General features: G+C 47.3%; 1 protein-coding gene across 9 annotated transcripts in view; it reads right to left on the bottom strand.

The window, feature by feature from the left end:
* CDC42BPB (CDC42 binding protein kinase beta) overlaps nt 1-9,788 on the bottom strand; it is a 94,282-nt gene extending 84,494 nt beyond the window's left edge. For 3 of the 9 annotated variants that reach the window (XM_068682682.1, XM_068682684.1, XM_068682687.1), the window contains exon 1: nt 9,322-9,785. In XM_068682682.1, the coding sequence (XP_068538783.1) occupies nt 9,322-9,499 (178 nt within the window). In that variant the 5' untranslated portion in view covers nt 9,500-9,785. Of the gene's footprint in view, nt 1-9,321 lie in introns of all 9 variants that reach the window. The other 6 variants (XM_068682681.1, XM_068682685.1, XM_068682686.1 and 3 more) reach the window with 4 other exon arrangements.
* Between the last annotated feature and the right edge of the window lie 9,895 nt (nt 9,789-19,683).

Raw genomic sequence — 19,683 nt, 5'->3', positions numbered from 1 at the left:
TCTCCGGTGAGGCATCTCCACTGCACACTGCCTTGTATGATTTTATCTGAAGTACCCAGGCAGCAGAAACCACAGTTTGAAAACAATTCGATATTGTCAGTATTCCAAACTTAAATTTGGACTGAGTGTCCGGGAAACCCACGGCTGAGCTTACTAGCAATGCAAATCTTCACTTACGTAAGAAGAAAAAACTGAACTCCTCTGTGCAGCAACACCACAGCACGCTGCTAAAACATTTTGCTAGTTAAGGCTGGTCTGGAAGGAAAGGTTTTGTGCTTCTTCCCTGTGACACAAGAAGCTAACTTATCTGCAGCTTCCCAGGAAGCCTGCTCCGAAAGATGATACGCTGTGAATTCAGGAAAAATACCATATTAGTCATAAAAAGATGGAAAGATCACCTACCACGAACTCTAGCCTTTGCCCCTGCTTTATAACCCAACAGCCAGAGGTTGCCAGCTAGCAGTTACTTCTTTAGGACCTTCAGATCACTTTTAGCCATTTGCACGTGTAATTTGTTCTCCTCCCTGCCCCCTGTAATAAGTCAAATCGGGTGAGGTTCTGAATCACAACAGCAGAGCTTCCTTTTTTGGGTGAGTAACTGGAGAGGGCTCCAGGGCAGCAAAGTCATCCTAAAAGGAACCACTGATAGGGCACGGTGAGCTCCCACCCTTGCCTTAAAGAACTGTGAGCAAAAAAACAGAATCCAAACAGAAATTACACTCCCATCTTACTCACGGACGCAGTTCAAATGATGGCACACTACGTAACAGCAACCCCATGCCTTTATTTAAAGTCTTCAACACATCCACCTTCCTCAGGAATACACAAAAAAATGCCCATGCTACCCCTCTTCGGCTCCAGTCCCGGAGCAGCCAGAAGCCTGCAGAGCACGCACCATACGTGTCCATCCCCTGGCACAAATGCCAGACAAGGAGAGTATCACCAGCAGGCACAAAATTTGGGGCTGGTGCAGAACGACTGACCCTATGACAAGACGAGCTCAATTTAAAGCTTCCCCTTGCATCCTAAAAAGCAAACCCTTGGGAACATATTTCAAAATGCTAATAGGATCTCGTGCCTGAAGTCACCCTCCTGATGTTTCTGCTCTGCCTTAATTACAGGAAAATAAGGGACACTCGGAGCGCTCCGGCTCTCAGCACTGATAATCCAAGTCACACGGCAGCAAGAGAACCGGGGGCACACAGAAAAGCTCCATGAAGAAGCCAACTTTGGGGAAAGAACATGCAAAATCAAGAAAGGAGAAGTCATGCTGTAACAGCAGGGCAAATTCGAAGCTGTACAGGTAGTGAAGACATAAAAACATACTCTGTCATGGCTGCTGTACTTTGAGGAAAGTTACACATAAAGGGCATGGATCCACATCCTTCAACCTACACAGTCCCAATATTGCCAGAACAGCGGCTTTAAGGCTGACTTCCACATACAAACTTACGTGAGTTTAAAACTGGTTTCATCTTCATTATTACTTTATCTTTCATTGAAATTTGCGATGGGAACTGGAACAAAATAACCCATGTTTAAGTTGGATTAAATATCCAGACAGATTTTTTTTTTATAGACTTTTCTAAAAATGCCGGATATGCATCTCTCCCTAAACTGGCATAAATACATTTCAAGTTGGACTTCACAGAGCAACTGTCGTTGCTTATTTTTATGTGGGAGAATGGTTAGAAATGTGAAAAGAATTTGGAATATATCTGGAACTGACCCTGCTTCTGAGCAGTTCTCTTGGCTGTTTTGGGAAAGGCAGCTAAATATATTCGGTCCTTAGTGGCACTGCAGGAGAGCAAGGTAAGGACAGCATCTCAGCCTTCATTAACGCACACCTGATTAACGAACTCCACACATTTTTATTATCCAATGCTAAGTGAAGACACCCCCACCACATCCCAAAGCTCAGACTTTTAGAGAGGCTGGGCGTCCAGAGGCGCTATCACATTTGCAGCTTTAGGCCATGGTTCAGTAACCACAGGTTTCAGCCCTAAGACCCTGATGACAAGAACGGCAGAAATTAAGATCTCAGGCACTCGAGGGTGCCTAAGGCCTCAGCTGGCACGGAGGGATGCACACGTTAAGCTGAGTGCACCCTAAGTACATCTACAGACACGATTACTGAGTTCTATGCAAAATCAGGGCTTAAGAAAACAGCGTGCAGCTTCCTACTGCAGAAAGCTGTAGTCATTGCAGGGAACAAAGGTCCTTATAAATAAAAGCTTGCACTCTGGCGATCTGCATATGCTGGGGAAAAAATTGAGTGGAAGATTTGAGTATTAGGAGACAGTTAAAAAGAACAGATCATGTCGAGCCACAGACCAAATGCACTTGGAAATTCTTAGACCTCAAAAAGCTTTTTAAATCAAGTCACCTTTTTTTTTTTTTTTTTAATGCTACAGCTTCAGTCAGATGTATTAGTAAGCGTGATACAAGCTCTTTGGCAACTACATCAAGACTGGATTGGAATTCTCAAGTGAACCTTGCAAAAGACTTAGAAAACGAACCTCAACTCCGTTTGAAGCATTATCAAGGCAAGAATCTAGTAAAAAGCTTTAAGAAGTCCTTTCCACTTTCCCAAACAAATTTGCTCATGGTTCATCACCCTATTCATCTTTTCCAACACGGGTAAGTTACTCTGAATCCCATGCACTATACGCAGTTAATGGCTCTGATACATTTTCAATTACTTGGTGAAGTCTTACACGTCTTCCTTTTGGTAACAGCCACCCAACAGCTTGCATGAACCACCTCAAGTTGCAAGCAAGGAGCAAAATGCAAGCCTCCTAAATGTGAAGGACTTACAGCAGTTTAACATTCCCACCTGATCTCGGCTATAGATCAGCACTTCTGGAAACCAATGCATTAAAATATATCCATAAAGCAGAATCAACTTGCTAAAAAAAGCCAACGAAACGAGTCTCTTCAGTTCTGACTCACAGTTGAAACCATTTGTTTCTCGTAGGTGTAAAAGCAACTGACTCACTCTCCCATGTGAATTATTTGGAAGAAAAAAGGTTGGTTCAGCTTCAGATAAGGGCTCGCTGCGCTGAATGTGCTGACTAAACCACCACCCGAGCAGTTTCTCCACACCGAGAGCGCAAAACTGGTGCCAGCCACAAAGTTTTAATGATGCAAATGAAATATTTCTTGGCAAAATATTTTAGCTTAATATTACCTGCAAAAAGGAATTTCAACTGATTTTCATCTTTCTCAATGAAACAATTCTGAGAAATGTTGAATGTAAGGATGCTTATGAAACCCGACTTCTGCGTGTTGCCATGTAAGACGAGTGAGAAAGCACAGGCTGCGCATCCTCTCCATGAAGACAGATTTAGCAATGACTTACCTACCTCGTCCTGACTTTTCAGCAGAATCTAACTAGAAAATAGGTCACAGCCTTCAACAAAGGACAATTCCTCAAGCCCTCGGTAGACGGCTGCTCATTACTAGCAACTTTATCCATCCCCAGGACAAAAGCAACGCTGACTTCCTTCTATGGGACAAAAGAGCAGCTCTGCCCAGGATGGCTGTCGTTTCAGCAGCTCATGCCAATGTGCGTCCCAGCCTCCAAACCACACTACTTTCACACTGTCAAAACACGCCTTCAGCATCCAATGCCAGCGTCTCACAGAATAAAATAGGACAGAAAAAGTCATCAGAAGATATTCTAAAGATATTCTACCCAATCTAAAAATTGCAGATTAGAAGAGATGCACTGCAACATCGTGCACACAGCAGCAAGCTTTGAACCTCACGCCTTCAGATCACTAGCCCTGACTACAACGCTATCAAAGCTAACGTGGCAGTTTTTGCTGCTCTACCACGAATTAATCCTAACCTCCATTTTGTAAAGGAACAGAAACCGTTTACTCGACAGCAGAGACCGCTGGAAATCAGGGCTCGGCGATCATGCCAGCGCGTGCCTGCCAGCTGACCGTCAAAGGCTTCCTTACCCAGGCGATCCCGGCTGCAGCGCCCCATCTCTGACCACAGGAAAGCCTTCGGGGAACAGGAAAGGGCTCCAGCTGCATCCACACTGCAGTGTGCACAAAGGAACCGTGGCCACCACCACCACCACTGGCCTTTCCAGAACCTCTGCAAGGCAGCTGTAGCTTCACTCTGCCCCAACGGGCCGGGCCCTCACCCACGCCCTCGTGCTGCTACCTCCAGCACAAGGGGCCACAACGGCTTTGTTGGTCCCATGGAAGAAGAGGGACTTGGCCCAGAGACTGAAATTCACGCTTCTTGGCCCTCAGCTGTCTTCCTACCCAAGCAAGCTGACCTTCTGGTGCCCAAGAGGCTTATCAGAGGCTGCACAGCTCCTGCTGGCAGAGGCTAGGAGAGGCTGGGGTCACCTCCTGGCTTTCTTCTTCCTTCGTTCGCTGCAGATGGTGGCGTGGGAAGGAGTGGTCAAGAGAATGAGAGAGGAATTTAAACCAACAGACCTCAAGTCAAGAAGCACACCATGTTCTTAAGTGATACCTTTTCCTGGTATAACCCAAATATGCCATAGAAAAGATCTCATAAGCAGTGCTCAAAGTCTGACAGCTCTCATAAGGTCATCTCAAAACACTTCAGGACAGTTTCTGCCTCCTCTGCTAGCACCACATCAGCCACACGTTGTGCCCTCACCCTTACCCAGGGCATTTTCTCGTACGTCAGTGTCTGCGGCAGCCAGAGGACTGCATCTACCCCGCAGCAAGCTTCAAAGCTGCTCTAACGTAGGCTGAGGAAGCATGGATTTTCCTCAGGTCCACATCCACACAGCTGAATACAACCGCCTTCAAGCTGAGAGAACAGGCTCCGAACTCCTCTGACACAAAGTCCACTCCACGAGCCTCTCACTTCACTCATGAAATGTCACCATGCCTCCTTCAGCGGAGCTGGGAGAAGGAAAGCCCAGTCCCAGCCTCCTGGCTTAGCCCCCACCAGCCACGAGGTGCAGAACTCGACGCACCAGTCCCTGCAGCGACCCGAGGCCGTGAATCATGGCCCCAGCAGCACGGCAGCACCCTTCTGGTCATCCCTCCCGTCAGCTTCCCACCTGTGGCCCAGCCCCAAACGTAAGAGGCACGCACCCAAAAGCAGCAGCTTGAGGCTGGGCTAGACAGGTTGCTCTGAGCGTGCTGCACGCACGTTTTCCCCCCCCAAGCAGGAGCACGCTGCTGTTAGGGCAGCACCCGCTGCCTGCCTGTTCCACCAGGCTGTCTTCAAGGGCTTGGCAGCAGGTGCCCAGCTGGCCTCCTCCTGCTAATCGTCCGCAGTTCTTTGTTTTCCCCGCAGCTTCAGGCCCCCTCCAAGTCAGTTCTTCTGGGGAAAAACAAACAAACAAGCAAAAACAAGACCAAACCAACAGCAGCAACACAGAAAAATAAAACAAAAGCAGAACAGCAGCCTCAGAGGGCAGCAACCTCGCACCGAGCGGGGCTGCAGAAGGCCAATGTGCAAACAGCTCCTGACTTAGCAGCAGGAGCAGCCCACGGGGGCACCCCGCATGCCCATTTTGGGGAGAACAAACACTGCCTTTCACATCAGGCTACTCCGACACGGGCTTGGAGGTGATCTCGCAGGGAAAGCTGGCCGGTGCACAGTCCGGGAGTGAGACAAGGCCAGGCGAGCCACGTGGGGATGCGCGCTGTCCTGCTCTGCGCCAGCGGCACGGAACACAGCCAGGGGAAACAAAGGCTGGGGCGAGAGGCTGTGCAGCACCAAGAGCTCTCGGAATACAAATAAGGCCCGTTCCTGTTAGGCTCTGCGCTGAACACGCTTGCCTACCCGCTGCAAACCGTGACAGAAGCTGCTGGGGAAGGGAGCAGCCGGTTGTGCCAGTCCCGGCGGGCTGGGAGCAAGGGGCAGCGAGCAGCAGCCACAGCCCGCTGAGATAACTCCTGCAAAACAAGGTGATGTCAGATGAGCACCAACACCGTGCTGAGAGCCCTGGGAGCAGCCGTCCCGGGGCTCCTGTACAGCTGGTGTTGGATTAGAAAGACTGAGATCCCTCAGCACGAGGGAAGAACGGGCTCCATGCAGAGGAACACGCTGTGCCTGAAGGCCATGGGGCAGGTGATGCGTCTCCTGAGAGACCCCAGGAGATGCAGGAGACCTGAGCTGTGCCAGCTCACCACCCCCACAGCTCTCCTTGCTGTGCAGAACAGGGAAAGGGGTGCACTGGCTGCAGGAAAAGTCCCTCAGGAGGATGCTCAGCAGCACACATACCTCACCACTTGCAGCTCCCAAGCACCAGCACACAGTGTGATCCACCAGGAAAGCCCAAAGGCCACACAAACCCTCCTCTCTGCTTGCTGACAGTCTCAGATAGTCCTCAGCATTGGGTCTGGGCAGCTTCAGCCAAGGAGATAGGGCCACAGGCTTGTAGGGCCATGCAGGTGGCTTTATGGGCTTCCCAGGGCACCGTGATCCTGCCCAGACCCAGCACCTCCCAGGATGCCAGCCCCACCAGGCTATGAGGACCTGCAGAGATGATCGAGGAATTTGGCCCCGGAGGCATGAGGGCAGCAGCAGGCCAGCTTCACCGAGGACTTTCAGAGGGAAACGAGGAAGCAGAGCTAGAATAAACAGGGCTGGCTGTGCGGATTCCTCATCAGCTCTCACTCCTGAAGCAGCACATGCAGCAACAGCTTAGATGACACCACGCACAGATCTGGCAAATTCGTGCTGAACATGTAAGACACGGGGCTGCCGTGAGAGACTGGGAGTCAGCTCCCAGCAAGCACACCGAGCGGCGTTTCAGTATTATACAAACAATACAGCGGCGAGGCCTTACTCAACAGGAGTTATAAACACCAGGAACTGGAAGAAAATGACTTTCAAAACCCTCGCTTGTAGCTCAGCTCGCTCTTCTTCCATGATATGCGGCATGAAAATATGCGCGTTATACTTCTGGTACAGGGGAAAAAAACTCTAGGATATTCAAAGCTCTGTTCGCCATGGGAAAGCAGCAACTGCCAAGGTTAAAATGGCAGATTCTTCCTACATTGCTGAAGAGATGGAAGCCACAAGCTGCCCCTGGGCAAACGGCCACACCCTGCGCTCCTCTCTGGTTAGCAAATAGGAAGAAGATTGGGAAGAAACAAGCCCGTGGCAGGACTGCCAGGGAGCAGCAGCCAGGTTTACAGGACAGAAGCAATGAGACCGGTCACCCAGGGCTCCCTGGGCTCTGCTCGAGGTGCAGAGCTGCTGCAGGTGTTGACTAGAAGTTGGCACAAGGCTCACGGGATGAAGGTGGGGCTTGGTTCCGGACTCCCCTCTCCCAGCCACCAGCTCCAGGAGCCGAGCAGCGCTGTGCTGCCCTCAGAGAAGAGCGGTCCCCAGGCCCAACAGCCACACTCCACGCCCTAACATCTCCTCTGCATCCCCACAGCCAGGATAAAAAACCTCTGCCTCACCTACCCGTGCCTGAACTCGGCTTCCTCTTGGCAGCCAGGAGTGCAAACAATTCCACTTAACCATTTGGGGGGAATTCTGCGCGTCTGCTACCTCGTGCCCAGTTTTAAGCCCAGAATAGCACAGGGCTGCTTGTTAGACTGCTCGGTTTAATTCACCCTTCATACCTACGCGGCTGATTTCCATCGTGGGCGCTAAGTCTCCATTTTGTCAGAAGGAAATTCCTCCTGTCTCCCGTCGATAAAGAAACACGCTAATCTTCAAAGTATTTGCCAAATATTTAGCTACACTCTCATGCTGCCACAGACACATAACAGCGCGCAGAACCTGTGCACATCAATCCGGCCTGTCTCCTAACAGAGAAGCAGGCTGTAATTAGCACTGCACATCATGACATGAGGAAGATTAGCGTGTTTGGCATGATAGCTTCCTTATTAGCTGGAGGCAGAACCAAGTTCCTTGTCAGTGGAACCATACTGTGAGGGCATTAGGACACAGATAAAAGGTGTCTCCTCGTTGCCATTGACCTGCTTGCAACAGCTTGAAGGAAAGGGAGGAACACACGGGATGGCCTTTAATTGCTTTTAAGGGCATTCCTTGCTGATGGAACCCAAATACACAGCAGTGCAGATTTAGGCCCATCCCCTTACCTCGGAGAGACTGGATTATAAACTTTTATCCCCACTCTGCAGCACCAGATGGTAGCTCACATACATTTCAATTATTTATTGAATAGGCACTTTGTTATACTAGGGTAATCCCACGCTACAGAGAGAGCTGCACACTGTTTTCATTGCGAGATATACTTTTCACCAAGTCAGTAACCTTTTCACATTCAATGAACACAATAAATAGGATTTGGAAAAGCAATTTTATAAACAATTAGATAATTGGACTCTCCATCACACAGAAAATGACAACACAGGAATCAAGCTGTAAGACCCAGCCACCAACAGTGCTACAGGAAAAGCGTACCGCTCTTTGGCCTGCCCCAAATCCTGCCCTTGAGTTTTACCCTAAAAGTAGCACCTTGCCCTGCCCCAACACAGTTCACAGCCTGTAGATGCTCGCTCATTCAAGCCACCAGCTCGAAAACAAGTTCAAAAGCAGCCTGCACTTTGCAGGAGACATACAAAGCTCCCCCAACAAAACAAATAATCGATGCTCCCCTGGCTGCAGCCTTGCAGGGCAGATGTGATCGAGTGGTTAATTATTCAGTTGGCAATCGCATTACTGACGTCAATAGAAGAGTCCAGGAAGTGAATCCTCTTAGTTTGTTAGTGTGACACAAAGAGTGGTGGTCCCCACAGAAATTAAGGAGAACCAGCTGTCCCTCCCTCCCTCCCGGTGCTGTGGCCGGCAGGACCACGACACACATTTGCATCTCCTGAAGCGAATCGCCCTTCCCCCTCCCGCAGGAAATCCTTTGTGTTTTTTGTTGTTTGTTTCTTTTTATTATTATATTTTTTTTCCTTACCAGATATCCTTAAGAGCCCAACTAGCTGTACAGCCACGGAACAGCTGACGAACGGGACACCGCGCTCGTGAGCGAGGCTCTCTCCTCCCCTCACTCCACGGAGCAATTCAGTCACCTTCACCATGCATTATGCCTCCCAACCTCCCCAGCTGAACAACCCACGGCCCGTTTGAGCACGAATTGATCACAGCACACACCGGGATGGGGGGGGGGTGCTCCCCGCAGCCAGCAGGCCAGCTTCCACCCTCAGCCTCACCCCCAGAGCCCACAGCACCATGGACACAGGGTATATTGAGGGGGGGGGGGGGATGTATATAAGGGGCGAGGCCCAGCCCTGCCGTGAGGGGCTGTGGAGGCCCAGCACCCCCGGGGGGGACCCTCCCCTTTCCCCTCTCCCCTAAGCCTCCCCCCGGCGCCGGGCTCACCCCACTCGAGGAAGTCGGAGACGTATCGGTCCCTGCGGAGCGGCGAGTCGCGGCTGCACTCGGCGTAGACGCCGACCAGGAGGTCGAGCAGGGTCTCCACACTCAGCACGCTGTCGTGGCGCTGCGGCCCGTCCAGCACCAGCTGCTCCAGCCGCTTCAGCCGCACCTTGGCCGACATGGTGCCGAGCCGCCCGGCGTCCCCCCCTCACACACCACACACCGCACACACACACAGACGGGGCCCGGCCGTGTCTCCTCAGCTCAGCCCCGCCGCCTCCGCCTCCTCCTCACGGCCGCGCCGGGGCCGAGCGGCTCCTTCCGCGGGCTCCGCCTCAGGCGCGGCCGCTCCATGGGCCGCGCCCCGGCCGCTCCCGCTCCGGCCTCGCCCCGGCGGCGGGAAGGGAAGGGCCGCGCCCGCTCGGCAATCTCCGGCGGCGCTCGGCAATCTCCGGAGGTACTCGGCAATCTCCGGCGCCGCTCGACTCCGCTCGGCAATCTCCGGCAGCGCTCGGCTCCTCCCCGGACACGCCCCGAACGCCGCGCGGGGAGGGGAGGGAGGGGGGACTGGGCCCTGCGCCGTGCCGTAGCTGGGATGGGGGTGCTCAGGGCTTTGGGTTCGTCCCCGCACATTCGCCACGGGGTTAAAGGGGCTGCGCAGCACTTTCGCCACGCCGTGGCATGGTGCTGGAGGGATTTTAAGGGGGGTCCCCGCACTGCTGGGGGGCTGCGGGGGTCTGGGGGGTGAGCTGGGCTCTGCCAGGACACGGCTTCCCCCAGGGGACAGCTGCTGCCCCACTGGGCTGGTGTCACCCCATGGGGTCCATCCCTGGTGTCACTCCATGGGGTCCATCCCTGATGTTACCCCCCTGGTGTCACCCCTGGTGTCACCCCCTCTTGTCACCAGGCAGCTCTATGCCTTGCTGGTGGTTGAGGCAGCAGGGCGAGCACAGACCTGTGTGTTAGCAACTGCTCGTGCTCACCTGAAGGAGCTGGGTGCAAGGCTCTCAAGCTTTATGAAGTGCTTTTTTTTTTTTTAATATGTACATATATATATATATATTGCATTTCAATTTATTCTGAGAACTGTTCTCTCTGGAGATTGCAGCACCTCCAGGCAAGATGCTGAATAGCGTGATGGGAGTTTACCTCCCTAGGAATGCGGCCGGTCAGGTCCCAATGCAAAACTGCACTGGGAAGGATGCCTCTGCCTTGCTCATCTCCCCGGGTGATTAGATGGAGCGAGGTGGGCTGAAAATCATACAATCGTTAAGGCTGGAGAAGACCTCCAAGATCATCTGGTCCAACCATCCCCCTACCACCAATGTCACCCACTAAACCATGTCCCTAAGCACCACGTCCAACCTTTCCTTGAACACCCCCAGGGATGGTGACTCCACCACCTCCCTGGGCAACCCATTCCAATGCCTCACTGTTCTTTCTCAGAAGAAAAGTCTCCTCATTTCCATCCTGAAATCATCACATGGAGATGGGAGGCAGCTCTGCGCTGGGTCTGCCAGAGCTAGCAAACCTCCTGCCTCCAGGAGCTGGAGCTGGGCAGGAGTCTGCCTGGCAGAAGTTGCAGTTGCTGGCATTCGTCGTGGTCAGAAAGTGATGTGTGAGGTTGTTGAAAGACCCGAATGATCTCAGCCATCACCTTGAAGGTCAGCCCCAGCCAGTGCTGCATGCAGGGAGCTGCCCTTTTCAAAAGTTCAGGAGCACAGCCAGACAGAGCTAGACAGAGCATTACGGAGCAGAAGGTATTGCTCCCAACATGACAGAGGTCCAGCAGGTGACTATGGAAATACTGTTTTCAGGAGCTGTTGCCCCTCAGGCATGTCTGATATTTCTTTGACACCGAATACCTATTGTATCTGAAAGCTATTTGGGTCATAATAACAGCATGCTGTGCATTTGGACCTACTACCTGGATCAAAAAGGTATAGGCATGTTGGGACTTGTTAATTCTAAAAAATGCGGTTCAGTAGAGGATACTGTGAATCATAGTTTTTTCACTGAGAACATATAATTTTAAAACAAAGAAAAGCCACAGTGGATTAAAAAAAAAATTACAGCATATTCTTTCACAAGTTTTCACTGTTCTCCCTCTATGTTTCTCCCTGGTTACAGTTGTTTCACCTGACCTCAAACTGTTTAATATCATAGATGCATTAATTTGCAGGATTCTTAGCATATTAATAATCTTTTTTTTTTTTTTTTTTTTTTTTTTTTTTTTCCTTGTGTTACTGCTTTATTTAAAATGAGAGTTTAACATTTTCCACTTATTATCACTTTGGAGACTCATTTTTGGACAGCTTATCAGGGTAACGGAGCAGAGTTCTAAAGATCCAGTAGTTTGTTACAATAATACAAGAGAAAGTTATCTGTTTTTCCCCCTTCTTATCTGTTCCTGCAGATGGTGATTATCACAACCTTCTTCAGCAAGAAAGAGTGTATAAAGGAAACTGCAGCCCGATGAAGACAGAGCTGTTCTCTGCGTACCAGTCCCCTTGGTCTGCTCTACATTAGCAGGATTCAGGGATTTCAAGAACTATTCCTGACTTATACCGACCACTGAAGAATCAGGTCCTATGCTGGGAAGACAGCAGATGGATGGCAGATGATATTGAAGCCTGCTTTAGCAACTGTGGAAGGTTTAGTGTATAGAACCCACATGTGAAAAGGTATTTGAGTGGTACCGTAATTATTTCAGAATTAGCTGAAAGATTTCAAAAAATCTCGTGAAAGGTTACAAGTTTTGTGTATTGTAAATAAAGCTGGATTTTCACAGCAAGGTTTGCAGTTGCAAAAAAACTACCTAGCTGAAAAGTGACTTTTGGTATACTTATTAAAAATGTATGTAAGCTTGAAAATGTAGCTGAAGGTTTTCTACTTCTGTTACTCATGTGTGCCAACTCCATATACTAAAAATAAGTGTGATCTGGCTAAAATGATTTAAATGATCCATCTTACTGGTTCCTTTTTCCTGTGGTATATTTCAGTGGAAAAATACAGCCCCCTTTTCTGGGACTGTTCTGATTTTTAAAATCCTCTTTTTTTTTTTTTTTTTTTTTTTTTTTTCTGGTTAGACAAAATGTAAGCAAAAGGGTTCTCACATATATTTTCTGAAATCATTGCAGATTTGCAGAACTGAAGGAAAAAAGTCCATATGGCTACCGAAAAGTTCCTTCAGAACTAATCAACTTAAGTCTCTTTCCTCTCCTTTTTTTTTTTTTTCTTTTTTTCTTTTTTCTTTTTGGCTGTTCTCCAGGTAACTTAGTAACTACTAGAGGGAGAAATTCTGTTACAGAATTTTGATGGCAACAGGAAATAGCTGTGTCACTGCTTTATGACTTCAGGAAAATCCACCCACAGATCAGTTTGGAATTGAGAAGAATAAAGAAATAGGGAAGTCTACAGACAGAAATTGCAAATATTGCTCATTAAAAATTAAGGCCTTAATGCTACAAAATAAAAAAATAAATAAAAGTGAAGGCATCACAAATACCTACTTTGTCACATTCAGACAGAATTCTAGGTAAAGAGGAAAAAATATCAAGTTGCAAACTTTATTTGCTTTTTATTTCAATTGTTTTTACATTAATTAGCAAAGGGGAGATTCTGAACAGCTAGAAAACCTAGCTAGAAGACGTAAATATATTCTACTCATTAAGAAAATGAGATCGAATTTCTTGCTGAGAGAGAAGCTTACAAATGTGAGGCAAGGGAGTTTTCCAAGGATTCAGAATACAAAATATAATTAAATTGAAATCAGAGAAAGCTCATAGTAATAAAATTTCAGAAGTAGAATATAAGAAAGAGTTAAATCTGACTAAGAACAACATGACTGGTTTATTTCTTCTTGTTATCATAGAGTTTCCTTCCTGGAATTATTTTTTTAGGAAACTGTCACCTTTCCATCACTGTTTGTATTTGGCAATACTCTAAAAAATTCCTTATTGCCAAAAGCAGTGTGAATCTACAGCTGTCATCCAGACTGGGAGCCAAAAATAATCTATCAGTGGGGGCTGTCTTTGATGACATTTCATCATGTGAGCCTGAGCACTGAGGTAAGATACTCGATATTAAAAACAACAGCTAAGTCGCCATTGGAGACTGTGTGGGGTTAGTGGTGGTGGGAAGTGAGCACAAGATTTCTCAAGGCGAAGTCTCTTGGTAGGATGACGGATGCTAGAACTCTGCTTCATCTTCCAGGGAGCTCTGTCTGCTTCAGCTCACTGCTAATGGACTAGTTTAGCAAGGGGATTTCACAGATGCTCTTGTCTTCGCACATGATGATGAGTGAAGTGGGAGGAAAGAAAGGGAAGTTGCTCATGAAGAAGTGCTGGGAAGAGCTGAGAGTCTGTTCGTTTCCAATTTTCACTAAAATGCTTTCTCATAACAATACTAAAAAAAAAATAGCAGCAAAGCCATTTGGCAGGCCACCTTCTACTAAGTGCATTCTGCCATTAAGTGCATTTGCTGGCAGTGCTTCTGCTTTGCTCTTCTACGTACCTAGAATTCAGTCATAGTATAACACAATATTTTGAAGTGAAGGTGAGGCGCACTAGGATATGCAAAGATTTTGCACTTAGTGGGTGCTTTCTTAAAGAGAAAAAAAAAAAAAAAGAATAAAAAAATCCTTGGATGTATTGGTAGATTCTTTTAGGGATACATCACTTCTGCCTGGTTTGCTTTGATGGATTTAATGAGCAAGAAGCTGTCACAGGCTCAGAAACCATACAAACCTGTCACTTCTTCCAGTCTAGATGCAGCAGGTTCCCAAACACATTGTTTCCTCCTCGATATTTTTTCTTACTCATATTGTTTTCTTTCTTGGTAATTTATGTCTATTTAAAGTTCACCTGAAAGAAGGGAACTTGCCTCCCTGCTGCTATTTCAAGAAACCATCATGGGTATTGATCAGTATGTTTCCTGATTACAGGCAGTTTAATACAAGGAGCCTGAAATGGATCACATCAAATTAACCAGCTTCTCATTCCATTCACGTCTTGAGAGTAGCATTAACTGAAGTGGGCAGCTGTTTCCATCAAAATCATTATGAGGCCACTTGTTCTTTTTTTTTTTTTTTCTTTCTTTCTTTCTTTTTCCTTTTTTTTTTTTTTTTTTTTTTTTTCCAGAATTTGTCTGAAAATGACTGAAGTGTCAGGGAATTGCAGTTTTAGATGAGGTCATTGTTGCGGACATCTGGAACAGAATGTCATCACCGCATTGAGGCAACACAACAGCTCAATTTTATTTCAGTTCTGATTTCAAGTCCACAATATCCCAAGAAAAGCATTGGCTCCATGATCTAGTCTGCTTAGGCACGTGATAATGTTGAAAGACTGGCAAAACAAAACAAAAACCAGTTAGACTCATGCTACTTAAGGGATCTTCAAAGGAGGTGGAAGCAGTAGGGATGATAAAAAACAACAACAACAACAAGTACTTGTCAACAATTACGACATCTTGCAAGTAGCAGCACCACGTTTTGCTATCTGTATAGTTGCCATTTTTGTCATTTAATAGTATTGTGTTACTGCAACCTCACATCTGCCAGACTCAGTCAGATCAATCTTTGTTCGAAGTGTGAAAAGCATCATGTTGCTAGAGGCAATTTTTTGCGCCTGAGTAGATGCTGTACCCAGATTATCCTGTTTTGTTTTGTGGGTTTTTATTTAATGATTTATTTTGCTAGATACGCTGGCACCATAGTTCAGCCAAGCACTAAGTAGTATTGTTCCTCGTGGAGAATAAGAGGAATTTTAGGTGATATATGCAAAAAGGAAATGTGATCCTTTTCCTTAGCTAATCTGTAGGATTAGTTCCCTTGGGTTGCTGAGAGTAGCAGTGTTTTCCATATTGCATTTTAAATTAATGTTGCATTTTATTATTTTATTTTTTTAATGTCTTGAGAGAAATGACTGTAGGAAAAAAAAAAAAAAAAACAAAAAAAAACTTTTTCAGTCTGTCTTCTCTTCTGTACCTTTAAAAATCTGTCATTGACTTTAATAGCAGTGTTCCCATGGAGATAAGCACAACTAAATCTACCTACAAGGAAAAGAACTAGTCTGCTTTGAATGAAATATTTTTGCATTTTAAGTAACATTACTTTAGTACATACTTCATTCTTCTATGATAGAGTGCTCTTTGATTTTCAGAAAATGTATAATCAAAGTAATAATAATAATAATAATAATAATAATAATAATAATAATAATAATAATAATAATAATAATAAAGTGAATTCTACTGTATTCTCTTCCCTGGTTCCCTCTCCACAATGGAGAATCCATAGATAATCTTTTATTTTTTTGGTAATGAGAAGTTGAAATCAGAAAAAAAAAAAAAAAAAACAGATTCCAATCTGTTTTATAAGAGGCAGAGCATAAATAGCATTCAGGAAAAAAATACAGTTATACAATGTCCAAAAAGCAGCAGGAGATAGTGTGCAGAAAACACTTCTACTTCTTCGGTAATGGTGACCTGGCAAAGCACCTTTGGCTGCTGGTGTTTTATTATGAATTTCCAGGCACTGTTCAGAAAGGCAGAGGTGGGACCAAAATGGCTTCAATTTATTCACAGTACCCTGGGGCAGTGAATAAAATAACTGTACTATCTTCAGTATCAAATACCCTGAAAGGCATCTCTGGGTAATTCTCACTTTCCTGTTCAACAGAGCCTCTTCCAAAAACAAAATGACTTTTTTTCTGACAATGTGCGAAAAAGACATTTTGCTCCTATTCATTTGCTCTAACAAAGCGTTCACCCAAGCTGTAGGCTGATCCTAGCCACACCATTACAGGCTGGATTTACACCAATGCTGCTACCTTTGGCTTCTGGCTTACCTGGTCTTCACAAAGCTGCATGGAAGCCCCCCATCTCACACATTATACCAGCAGTTTCCACAATTTCTAGCAATATTGACAGTGATTCAGCAGAGACCCAAACTTTGTAGCACCACAGGTGAATGTGAGTGCTGGCCTGGCCTGAGTGCCCTCCTCATAGCTGCCTCCTCACAGGGAGTGGCGATGAGCTGCTCATCCTCTGGTAGATGCTGGTGGCACCCAGTGGGATTTTGCAGGGTCTATGGGTGTCGCACTGCCTTCTGAAATGGAGGGGAAAGAGAAACTAAAAGTCAGGAGAGACCCTGAAGAGCTGGACATGCACTAATTTGGGTTGGGGGTTGTGTGGCAGCTGGTGGTGCTTGTGGGAGTGCTTTCACCCCCACCCAGAACAAGTAGCAGCCAGCTTTGCTTGCTAACTTTGGCAAAGGAGAAGGAAAGGATAACTTCTAGTTCTGCTCTGGCCTCCAGCTGGCTCTGTGGTCATCAGCCCTCAACCACTCGACAATAAAATGCCGTCTTGTTGTCCCCACGTTATCTTTTTTTTTCTTTTTAGATGCTCTGTATAGTTGTCTCTGTACAGAACAATGCTGAAACAATCTACAGGCCATAAGGAGCTGCGTCTGTGGGGTTTTAACTTGCAGACATGACTAAACGCAGCGTTGCAGTCTCTCCGTTTTGGGTGTGGGTGCAATTCCTGCTAACATGGGGTTGAGTCAGCGTCTGATCCTGTGTGTGACAATGTCACACATACACTTTATTGCTTCACACATGCTTTACCAAAGCCCTGTTTTCAGTGACAAAAGAGCAAGTAATGACTATGACATGGTACCGGGAACCCAAATCCCTGGCTTGGAGGTCCTCCAGCCATCAAGGGCCGTGGGAGGAGCAAGAGGGAGGGATTCGGCAAGCAATCACGGGTTCAGAGAGCTGCTCCCCCTTGCAAGATGTATGGGCAGGCACACAGCGTCCGAGGAGGCAGCTGCGGTGGTTATTACTTGTTGTTCCGAGTCTGTTAGCTGTGATGGGGAAACAGGGACGTCTCTAAGTGCAGAAATGATGACTCTTCAGTGGCCATCGCCACAGGCGGAGTGCTCAGGCTGCACAACCCAGAAGAGCATGCAGTCATGATTGCTCTTTCTAAGAGGATTAATGGTTAAAGAGAGGCTTCTTCTCTTCCTGACGTTAAGCAGGAGGGGGACAGATCCACAGCTACAATAAATCGTCATGGCTTCATTGGAGTCAGCAGCAAACTGCAGAGGCTCACGATGTCAATAACTAAACTCCCCAGGGCAGATCTTCAGCTGGTAGAAATTGTCATAACTTCATTGAAATCCACTGATGTCCAGCTGACCCTGCTATTGATTTTGCTGGGAGTAGGACAAGGCCTAAATTTAATTTTGTGGTAGTCCAGGAACAGGACACATTATTTCGAAGCATCCATCGCTACTGTAATTAATTGGTGCCTGTCCTGGGCAAGGCTGTCTCTTTCAATCATTAAGATGCCACTTGCCAATCTATGAATTGCCCTGCGGATGTGAAAATCTGAACTGACATAATATATGTAAAGCAGAAGGGGGTTGACTATTTCAGGTTTCATTTAGGTGTGTAGCCTATGTTTGCCTCAGGTAACATCGAGGTACTACTTAATCATGATAACACGATTAAGATGCAAATCCACAAGCCTAATTTAAATACATTTTTTTTTTCCCTGAACCATCCAGCTGGGCGTAGTTTCTAAGAGTAAATGCAAAGTATTCACAGCAGGCTTCAGCTCAAGCAGAATCTCAGGGACGGCTTCCAAATGTAATCATTCATTGTCATAATAGAAAGTCGAGGTCACCTTTTTGACAGTGCTGGGAGTCTAGGTATTATGCATGATCTTTACTGCTTGTAGTACAGCATCGCAGAACCACAGAATGGCTGAGGTTGGCGGGGCCCTCTGGAGGCCACCTGGTCTCCAGTGTGTGCATAAAGCCTCTTGTCCTGGCACTGGACACCACCAAAAAGAGCCTGGCTCTTTGCACCCTCCCAATGTATTTACAGACATGGGTAAGATCCCACCCCAAGCCTCCCTCTTCTCCAGACTGACCAGCCCCAGCTCCCTCAGCCTCCTCTCACAGCAGAGGTGCTCCAGGCCCTCCAGCACCTTGGCAGCCTCCAGTTGCACTCTGCAGTGTGCCCAGATCCCTTGTACTGGAGGACCAGAACTGGGCACAGCACCCCAGGTGCAGCCTGACCAGTGCTGAGCAGAGGGAAGGGTCATCTCTCTTGACCTGCTGGTGATACTTTGCCTAATGCAGCCCCTTTTTGCAGCAAGGGCACATTGCTGGCTCACTCTTCAGAGTTAGAGAACCAGATAAGCCACTGCTCAGCAGGGCCAATACATCCTCTGCTCTGAATATAATGAAGAGTGTGCTATGCTAACCACTTTGTCAGTCTCACTGGTATTATACACCCGTCAATGTTCCTCCAAAACCATCTGACTTGAGAGAGCCTGCTAGAGGAGCAGCCACTGCTGCACGAGGCAACATGCAGCTTCTGTTCCAGGATCCTGCTGGAGCCCCCTCAAAGCACAAGGACGGCGTTGTGTGGTGGCACACACTGGAATACAGGGCAGCAGCCCAAGTCAGAGCCATGCTGAGCCCTGGACACCTTTCCCAGGATTTTTACACCAGCACCATGTCAGCAGATATGGTGTTTTGCAGCAGGCCCCGACCTGCCGAGGCATGGCCTGGTCAGACTGGCCGTGTCCCTCTGGCTTGTCGGTGCTGCTGTGAGCAGCTGTCCTGTCCGCGTGGGACAGGATGTGACATTTTTATGCAGTTGGCTCAGGTTAAGCCCAGATGTCTTGCGAGTTAACACCTTTTCCTGTTCTGCCTGCGTCTCCTCCTGCCTACTGGATTTCCCCTGGAGAGTAACTCCTTAGGCTTCAGTGAATGTTTACTTCATTTTCACTACCTTGAGGCAGGGCTGTGGGCTCATTCATTACAAAGTATGAGCTGTAATTGTGTTTAAATGGCCCTTTCTAGTTATTGCATGACCATGCAGAAGGGTTTTTGTGTTCCAATGGGCACACAGCTAAACATCCATGAGTTTTGCTAGCAGACTCCTTCCCGTCACACTGAAGGACAGTGCCAGCTAAGAAGCAATCTTGTTGTCCTTTAGACTGTGGGCTGGGCATATGCTTAATATCGCTTTCTTATGAAACAACTGATTTGTAAGAAAGTCATATATACCTTGGGAAAGTACTGGCTATAATGTGATTAAGCGGCTTATGGTGAGAAAAGGACTAAATACTTGGAGCATACATTGTTTTGATCTGATACAGATCAGGTTGCCTCCAAAATAAGTCATCACAACTAGAGGAGTACTATTGCCATACAAAAGTTAAGGGAGCTGGGACTCTGTCTTTTAAATATAAGTGAACCCACTGCTTTATAGAAGAAAGTTAGCTAATATGCAGTGTGAGCATGTGTTATAGTGAGCCTGGGTTATTAGCAGTCACTTGGTTTGG

This window comes from Anas acuta, chromosome 5, assembly GCF_963932015.1.
Source record: "Anas acuta chromosome 5, bAnaAcu1.1, whole genome shotgun sequence".
NCBI lineage: Eukaryota > Metazoa > Chordata > Aves > Anseriformes > Anatidae > Anas > Anas acuta.
Note: the sequence above shows the minus strand (reverse complement) of the source record. Positions and strands in the feature narration are given on the sequence as shown.